Raw genomic sequence first — 9727 nt, 5'->3', positions numbered from 1 at the left:
ATTTCCGGCGTATTCATGTGTTGTATGAACTTTAAAGCCCCCTGAGATAAAAGTACCATTTGTGATATTATAATTTGAATAAACCCACTCTTTTATTAGAGAAATATATCTTAGTTAAGCATTGTACTGTATATCAGAAACTAAGCTACAGTGCAGTCATTGTCACAGTTTCACCAGGCAGGGGCAGCATTTCCTATTTTATTTTACCCTTTACCCCTCCTAGCAGCATAATGAATGATTATGTAATATCTGAAACTAGTCAAATTTGGAATGTGTCATTGTTTACTTATAAGGTCAACCATTTACAGGGACACATTTACTTAACATGTTTCAAGTCAAATGGTAGTGGCGTTCTGGCCAGTCTACTAATATATGTACACATATGGATATACTACTAAAATAACTCAGTACTTTAAAGCTCTTATCCAAAGATAAATATCAGTACAAGTAGATTATCTTTTTTTAGGAGTATTTCCTATAACAACATTCTAAATCACGGATATCAAATCGTACGTTGCAGAATTCTATTGGTCGACAGCTCTGCGTCACGGGGAATGAAGCATTTTCATTGGCTGCGACCTTCCTCGAACGCCTCTTCCTGGAATGTTACTGTTGTGTGAAATATCTTCCAATTAACCACCTTTTTAAAGTGTTATTTTTAAACGTTTCACATCGATGACCAAGGGGAACAGAAGCCAAATGTTTTAGGGTGGAAAACCTGTGTTTAATAATACTAAATACCTCTGTATCTCCTCTGCGGGATCGCTGCAGGACCAGGCCATCGACTGTTCTTCAGTCAGCATCATACAGTCCCACAGTAAGGATTCCGGAACATCTTTAAATCTATTTATATAAACCATCATTTGCTTCTAGTTTTGCATCTAGTACAGTATTTCTTATTTGATCGATAATGGTCGTTTTTTCCCTTGTGCTGTGTTCCTCGGTACTGAATTGTCTTAATGCATGTGAATGGGTGCTCACTGAATGCTGCGTAAATGTTGAATTATGTCCATGAGTACATTCAGTCCACACATGTATCCATCCTTCATTCATCCCCACAGCCTCCTCTAAAGTCAGACCGGTCATGCGGATGTGAGTCACTAGTGTGCACATCACCGGTTAATAATATACTTTTGTTGGGTTGTATAATGTGACTAAAGGTAATAAAATTATACCAAGGGGCGAGGCGAAAAGAAAAACATTAGCAGAGGTAGGGAGTCACTTACACAGGCAAGAATTGTGACGTGGTCTTTGGAAAATGAGAGGCAGGCAATAAAGGATACTGCTAGACCCGCGTTATTCATGTTGAAAGACTTCATTTGGAGGATGCCCAGTAGATCACCGTGACCGGATGAATGGATATTTGGCTTTTAGGATACCTCAAGGAAACTTTTTTCAATATTAATTAACGGGATGTACCTTCAATGACAATTTCACCGTGAATGGAATATTTACCTTGAAGCTCTGTTTTTGGATTTCTCTTGAATTGAACTGTATGAGTTGCTGGAATGGCAGCTGAAAACATGGCACTTTATGTGGAAGGTAAGTAGTGTTTTGGAGAGCGTATTTAACTCCTTATCTTACATGTCCAGCTGTAAACAATACCTGTCTATGGCTCTAATGTGGTTTAAAGGACAATACCTGTGTCTGTATGCTTCTTCCTTCATTAAATCATATCTACTAGGCTGTTGATGGAAAACATTTAAATCTGTTTTTCCTCACTTAGAAATGCAAACCTACTGTCCTGTCAATCACTGGTTTGCATTTATGTCAGTAGTCTAGTGTTAGAGACTGCAATGTTGCCTCACATGCTGCCTGGATATTTGGCTTTTTAGGATACCTCAAGGAAACTTTTTTATGAATATGTATGTGTACGGTCAATGACACTTATCTTAAAGCTCTGTTTTTGGATTTATCTTATTATTTAACTGTATGAATGGCAGATGGAAACATGCTACTTTATGTAGAAGGTAGTAGTGTTGTGGACTATTACATGTCCAGATGAAAACATTACATCTTAGGCTCTTCCATATTTTTTTTTTATGATTTTCCCTTCACTTCTCCATACATAATAATCATTTCCCAGAGCAAACCACTCTGTTTTTACTCACTTAAAATGTAAATACTGCCTTGTCAATCCCTGTGTTTCATGTATTTCAATAGTCTTCAGTATTTCAGACTTTCAAATCAAATCAAGTTTTATTTATATAACACATTTTAAAAACGATTTTTGGTTGAACCAAAGTGCTGTACGTGCAATAAAAAACACTTTACTGCGATAGCAATCAGAAGACAATAAATTACAACAGCAAATATAACAACACAGGGAAATGTCAGGAGTCGTGCTCCGCTCTGACTAGAAGGCCAGGGAGAAGAAGTGAGTCTGTAGTGTCGATTTAAAAGCCCCTAGGGTCTGGGCCGACCTCACATGGAGGGGCAGAGTGTTCCAGAGCCTAGGGCCAGCTGCTGCGAAGGCTGGTGACCTCTGGTTTTAGCCTGGCCTTGGGCACTACCAGCAGCAGCTGGTCAGCAGACCTTAAAGCTCTGGCTGGGGTGTAGCGCTGGAGGAGTTCTGCTATAAGCCGGAGCCAGCCCCTTTAATGCTTTAAAAACAAATAAAAGGAGTTTAAAATCAATTCGGAACCAAATTGGAAGCCAGTGCAGTGAGGCCAGAATTGAGGTGATGTGGTCACGCTTTTTGTGGCCAGTGACTAGACGTGCAGCTGTGTTCTGGACTAGCTGCAGGCGTCTAATGAGACTTTGCCTCACATGCTGTCTGATCCATCACATGACTTACCATGCTGTCAAAGTTGTGAACACTGTTTGAAGCTTTCAACTGAATACAGCTCTGATATCTGAGTTATTCAGCTATATAGGTTTCCATACATTATCCTTTGTATCACATGAGCATTTTGCTTGCCATATGTGTCTTGTGATGATCTTCAGTTGACCCCTATTTAGTGTGATAAGATAATATAACTGTGGAATAACTTGAACAGTTTTCCTCTGTTTTTAAGCTTATCTGTGTTTAAAATATTTTGCTCCTGATAACAGTTAGTAAATGATATCAAGATTTCAACAGTCCAAATCCCTAACACATGGCATTTATACTGATGACACGCGTATAAAAAACAGCAAATTCTCAGGATATATCAAATGTTTTGTTGTATTGCTTGAGTAATGACTAATTGATCATCAACAATATTCTGTTGATGGACTAGTTGATTGGATTTTGAAGGTTCAGATACATTGTTTTGTACTATAACAGTATGGTTTGGTACTCAGCTTCTGTACTGTCAAATCAGACTAAAAGATGGACAAGAAAGAAATCCCAACATACAAAACAACTTTGCAAGCTTTGTTCAGTGTCAGGCGAGGTGAAAGCAGATGGTTTGAATGAATAACAAGAGTAGAAAATAGTTTTGAGGATCCAGAGTTAGAGCTGCGTCCATTCGAAAAAGTAGATCCACAACTATTTTAATAATAGATCTGTAAAGCTACAAAGAGCTTTGGGCAAAATGCAGTTTTTTAACCACTCAAATGCTTTTCTCTGGTAAGCAACATAATAAACTGAATATCTTTGTGTTTGACTGACATCTCTTTGGACGCAGAGTAACTGGGCTGGACACGTTTCATTATTTCACTATTGTCATTTGATACACAAAACAAGTCGTTGATTTAAACAATCTGGAGAATAATCCATAATGAAATAATAATAATAATAATACACTTTATTTGTATAGCACCTTTCATGCACAAAGCAGCCCAAAGTGCTTCACAGAAAACACAACAACAATATTAAAATAATATTAAAATGTATACAGACCAAGATCAAACCTCTACTGTGATAATATGTTAAAATAAAACAATTACAAAAATAAAAAAATACAGTAAAACATAGACAATGACACTAGTGACAATTGAAAGTCAATCCAAATCAAAATCCGTATTAGAAAAATATAGGTTTTTAATGTGCTTTAAAACATGTTCAAGGGAGTTTGCTGTTCTAAGATCCACGAGGAGGCTGTTCCATAGTTTAGGGCTCCCCAGATCGCTTGTGTGATACCCTTGTAATTTCTAAAAGCAGAGCAGTGGAGGATCTAAAGGTTTGTTGTTGGAACATAAAAAGAAAGGCAGTCGCTGAGATAAGAAGGTGCTATGGTGATGTAAAGCTTTGTAAGTTAATGATCATGAAAGGAACATGTTCGACCAGGGGTGTCAAACTCAAATACACTGTGGGCCAAAATAAAAAATGAGTGCTCGTCGAGGGCCGGACTGGTTCAATGTTTATTGCAAAACGTATTGAAATGAACTTATTGCACATATTAAACCTGGGACTAACAAAGCTTAAATTATTGCCTATAAAAACAACATAAAATAATCAGTTTAATTCATTTCTTATGGCTCTATCTGCAGCTTTTACTCAGTCATTTCTTATGAGTACATTTTCCACAGGCCAACAACAGCTTCAAAAAAACGATTTCCCTCAAAGAAATACCAAACATGCCCTGTTGTCGTGAGAGAAAGTGCAGAAGGAAGCATCCATGTAAACTCAGTGTGCTGCTCTGTGATGCTAGTTCAAGCTGATACTTGGCATCTCATCTCGGGTGCAAGCTCATCAATGTTTGGGCTCAGGCTCTGAGCGGAGGAGACCCTCAGGATGGAGTGAAGGTGTGCGTGCAATATACCGGCGGGCCAGATCTAATAGTAATTAGAAATTATCCTGCGGGCCGAAATTAAATCCACCACGGGCCTGATTTGGCCCCTGGGCCTCGAGTTTGACACATGTGTGCTAGACTGTGTGTTGCAGCAGTGTAGAAAACGTTGTAACCCCATCTCCCTCTCTCTGTCCGCTGAAGGTCTGAATAAAGGAGCGGCCAACGGGGGGATGGCTCAGTTCCAGGAGATGATGCGGCAGCAGCTGGAGAGCTCGATGAACGCAGAGCTGGAGAAACTGCTGGACAGCACCGAGGGCTCAGATAGAGAGGTACACCAACCTCTCTCTCTCTTCCCCTCTCTGTCTCCCCCGCTCTGATTCTCTCGGAGCATCTGGATGTGATTTAAAGGCTGCTTGGGTCACACACTAACACTGGAAAAGCACAAAAGTGACACATACTGTAGCGCAGTGCCAATAAGCAGAGCCACCCTCATGCTTACAGACGCACACTACATAAAGTGTACGTCAGAAGGTGAGGTTTAAGCAAACATTCATCATCAATTGTGATATAATGCGTCATTAGGGACTCCCAGCTCATATGAGACGCCATATGTTTGTCCTGTTGGCCCCAAATATAATTCTGTTGTTAGGAGTAGCCCCATGTTAATCCAGACTTGAGACTGTCTCAGCAATAGCAGCAAGAAAACTAGATTTGAGCGTCATTTCATCTGTTTTCTCTTTCCTAAGACGTTCCTTGAGACAAATCTGTCACTAAATCAAAGATGGCCTCCTAAGACTCTTGTAGACGCTAACCAGGCGCTCTCAATCTGCCACCTATCACAAAAGAAACACACGCACGCACATCTGTAGAGTACACACACATTCTTAGTTGATCACCATTCCAGCTGAGCAGGTTTCTATTGTAATGATCAATGGCATCATTAGACATGAATGCTTTCAAACCACACCTCTGGGTTAACTACATTTTTTATTAATAACTGTTGACCAACACACACAACAACAATAACAATGGGTGCCCTTTCGGAAGCAGATTGTACATTTATTAAGTGAATGCATCTCTGATTGAGCCGAAGTGCATATGTGACACATGTCTGCCCCCCTGTTTGACATTAATGATGTTTTAAATATAATGCTTTTGTTTTTCAGGTGTCAACGAAAGACTTTGAGGGTTTCAGGAATCTTTTCCAAAGGTTTCTGCAGGTGAAGGGTCCTTCAATAGAGTGGATCAAGATACAAAGACCTCCAGAAGACTCGGTGAGCTTGTCAGGGTTTTATTTGTGTGTGTGTGTTCTGCGCTAATGGGCTAGTGTTGAAGAGAGCGAGAGCATCATGTTTGTATCTCCTATAGGAACTTCTGTTGTTTGCCAACAGCTCTTCACGTTTCTGCATCTCACAAGTGAAGATATATGAAGTGTGTATTGTCTTGTCACGAGGAAACTAAGCTAAGACTAAGAAGTATCGCAACACAAAACACTCCAGGAAGTCCAGTTTGAATACACATCCACGACATTGAGTCTTACAACTCTGGAAAGTAATTAATCATTTATCCTCCTTCTCAATGATTACAAGTACAAATCTAATATATACGTTTATATGACGTGTGTCACCAGTGCACACAATCAGAACTGACCTTTGAACACCTTATCTTTCGTTGAAAACATTCCCCAATACGACACCTCTCGTAGCGTCTTCAGGTGGCCTCAGGTCTGGGGCACAAAGCAGGTTAGCAATGGGAAATGAAAGAAACCGTATTCAGCTTTTCACCTCGAGTCAGGCGTGTGTTTTTAGTCACGGGCGCACTCCTATTCCAGCACCCAGCACTCATCACGAGGAGCTGTTGTGAAACTTCAGAAACATCCGACTAGATGACGGCAAACAAACTCTCAAAAAAGTTACATGATAGAGCTGCACTCAAAAGTTTGAGGGTTCATTCCTAAAGCTGACTGGATTCTTCATCAACCAGTCTTTTGTTCAAGTCGACTGATTCAGTTTAAACGGGTATTTCTGGTATTTCTGCACAGTAGGCTACACTAATATCATTGCTATACTATTAGTAGAATTAGATTCCAGTAGTAGCCGCATAGGATTGTTTACGACTTGTGTTCTCCTAACATCTCCATTAACTCAAGTGCGTTGTAAAGTCCAAAAGTAAAGTTTTATTATTCTGCTCCACTACATATTTGTTGGCAATTTAACCTTCGCAATTTCACTGCAGTCAAAAGAAAGTTGATTTAACACAAAAAAATACTAACTCATTTCATCTGTGACGGCCCGTCTACACTACAGGCATCAAAAAATCTTGAATCTGGGCGTGTCTGAGGCTTGGCGATTTCTCGCAACCAAGGCGACCAACAACCAATCAGGAATCTCCCGCCCGACCCCGGCATACAAAGCAATAGCAATGTTAAAACGAAGTAAACTGGATATAAACTCCCCAAACAAAAAACCTACCAGTTTCCCCCACTGTCTCTGCCACCTCCCTCCATGCCTGGTTCCTCCGGTTTGTATCCCGGTAAATAGTTCTGGTCGTAAAGAACCGGGTGATTTGCTACCGTAATTTCTCGTTTGGAATATGAGGAAATGAACTGCGGTCTGGTTCTCCCTGCTTGCACGCGGTTTGATTGGCTAGCGCTTGTACTGGCGGGATTTGCATAAACGGGATTTGATTGGCTGATGCCAGTTTCGAAAGCATCGGGAGCATCAAAAGTTGAACATTGGTCAACTTTTGATGCTCACGATGCTTGCAAAGCCATGCTCCGCTCCCCACAATGCAGTTCGGCGAAGATTCAAAATATTCTACGTCACCCCATTCAAATGAATGGGCGAAGCGTTGAAAGCATTTTTCGATGCCTGTAGTGTAGACGGGACGTCAGTCTCCTTTTCCACTTAAGGATTCTTTTCTAGGTAGAAAATATTTTAAAATGTCACGTCATAAAATCAAAGGTTAATTTGAAAACTTAAAAAGAAGCTTTTATTAAAACATATTTTTGGTACGGCCCTTTTAAGCGATGCTCATCAAATCTTGTTGTGGTTTTGCGTGTTATCTGCCAAATGATATACCTCAGTTAATATGTAAATATGGCTGCATCCATGGCAGTAAAGATAGGGTGTTACAATATTCACGACAAAACTAATTTCAAGCTTACAGAGGCTTCAAAACAGAAAAGAGTAATATTCCATTTAATCAACAGTAAAAACACTAAAACATGACCTGATTACTCGGCATGTGTTAATGATGTTTGTTTAATGACATATTTCCACCACATGGAAAAGGGCCTCATTGATAAGATCAAGGGACATCAGAGATACCAGTGTTGCAGTGTCCTGAAGAGTCATAAATATCTGTTTCCACTCAATGTTAATCTGGGTTTCTGATTACAGCTTGAATAGGAAAAGCCTGGCTGAAGTCCAAGTGGAGCTATTTGAGGCGTATGTCTGTAATAGTTATTATTTAGTCAGAGTACGTATTACTAAAGTGTATTCAACTTGGCCTGGTGTGCTCTTGACTCTCGTGTGTTTCCACTCAGACAAACAGAACTCTAAATCATTCATCTGCTGTAAACAAAGTGGCATCAGTTTACAACATTGCGTAACAAAGGGCGGTTTTAACCAGTTTAATGGCCAGGAAATTCTCTTTAGTGTTCAAGTTTCCTTTATCCTGAGAGTTTGAAACCAGTCCTTTCAACTTAACACTTTGAATTAGATGGCATTTGTGATTCACGACACCTCCACTGTTACAGCTCAGTTGCATGTCAGAGGAAACAACGAGTCCATTGTCTCTTGTTTCCCTTTTTCTTTCAAGCCAAAGCCATGTGGGATATTGCTGGAGCGGAAGTATTCAGAAGTCCTAAACAAAAACTGTTTGATAGTGAGAGCAGAGCAGTCACACAGTCAGGGGGGTTTGAGTCCCATGGGAGACATCAATATAGAAATGATATGCTCTAGTCTTTGCATTTTGAGGCATTTGTTAAGTGAGTGGCAGGCAAACTAGTATTTCCATAACATTGTTCTGGTTTTGCAGAGTTTTTAAAACAAAGATGGACTTGCGGTGACTGAATTGGCCATAAAGGACTATAAGAAGCTTAAAGGGACCCCTGCCTGAAATAGACTCCTTTGTTTACTTTCACAACATAGTGACATCACTATGTAACACCCGTACTTCTATAGAGTGCCACAGTGACGCGTCCTAAAACCCGGAAGTAAACTCCTTCCGGTTCCTTCGACAAAAAGCAATTCAATTTCTCCGAAGGATTTTGGAAAATAGCTGGAAATAAGGTCTGTGGTTGAGACACATTTAAGAGACGGATGATGTTTTGTTCAGCCGGATAATCTCCACATGTCTACCCTACTTTTATAATTTTCTAATCATAAATCTATCGATTAGATTTCTGATTATAAAAGTTTTTGTCGAAGGAACCGGAAGTGGTAAAATTCTCACTTACTTCTGGGTTTTAGGACGCGTCACTGTGGCACTCTATTGCCTAGCACTCCAACACATTAGCCTCATCCCAATACCTCTCCTCGACTCCTCTCTTCCCCTCCTCCGGAACTTGACCCGGAAATCGATCAAGACACGCCATGTTGAAGGACGTCCCAATAGCTGAAATGCACACGGAGGAGTCGAGGAGGGGTGAGGGAGGAGGGGTGCGGGAGCAGACTACGCAGAAGTGTTTTCACTACTCGCGTATATAAGCCCCGCCCCCACCTTCACAGCTGGCTGATTTCAACAGAGGAAAACCGACAACTGGAAGATGAGTGGAAAAGCGTCACAAGTGCTAGAAGTGCTCACAGCTCCGTGGGAATTATTATGTGCAATTCATTTCTAAAAGGCTTTCACATTACTATAATGATATTTTTATTTAAATGTAGGCTACATTTTATACCAAAACGGAACACAAAAGCAGGACCAACCATCATACATTGAATTCCTTGACTAACAAGAGAAAGATTCATTCATTTAAATAAATATTTAACAACAAATGGGCCGGTTCTAAAGGTTATTCAGTTCAGCCCGATGAGAGGGGATACAGCTGTGCACATGTCATCATT

General features: G+C 40.2%; 1 protein-coding gene across 2 annotated transcripts in view; it reads left to right on the top strand.

Moving 5' to 3' along the window:
• The first annotated feature begins 565 nt into the window (after positions 1-565).
• The window catches only part of ugp2b (UDP-glucose pyrophosphorylase 2b), a 57844-nt gene continuing 48682 nt past the window's right edge, over positions 566-9727 (top strand). The window contains exons 1-3 of one of the 2 annotated variants that reach the window (XM_034100740.2): positions 566-817; positions 4860-4987; positions 5825-5932. In XM_034100740.2, the coding sequence (XP_033956631.1) occupies positions 4889-4987; positions 5825-5932 (207 nt within the window). In that variant the 5' untranslated portion in view covers positions 566-817; positions 4860-4888. Of the gene's footprint in view, positions 818-1016; positions 1543-4859; positions 4988-5824; positions 5933-9727 lie in introns of those variants that run through there. The other variant, XM_034100739.2, reaches the window with a different exon arrangement.

The sequence above is a fragment of the Pseudochaenichthys georgianus genome, chromosome 15, assembly GCF_902827115.2.
Source record: "Pseudochaenichthys georgianus chromosome 15, fPseGeo1.2, whole genome shotgun sequence".
NCBI classification, from domain to species: Eukaryota; Metazoa; Chordata; class Actinopteri; order Perciformes; family Channichthyidae; genus Pseudochaenichthys; species Pseudochaenichthys georgianus.
The sequence above is the reverse complement of the archived record's forward strand: the minus strand, read 5'-3'. Positions and strand labels throughout refer to the sequence as shown.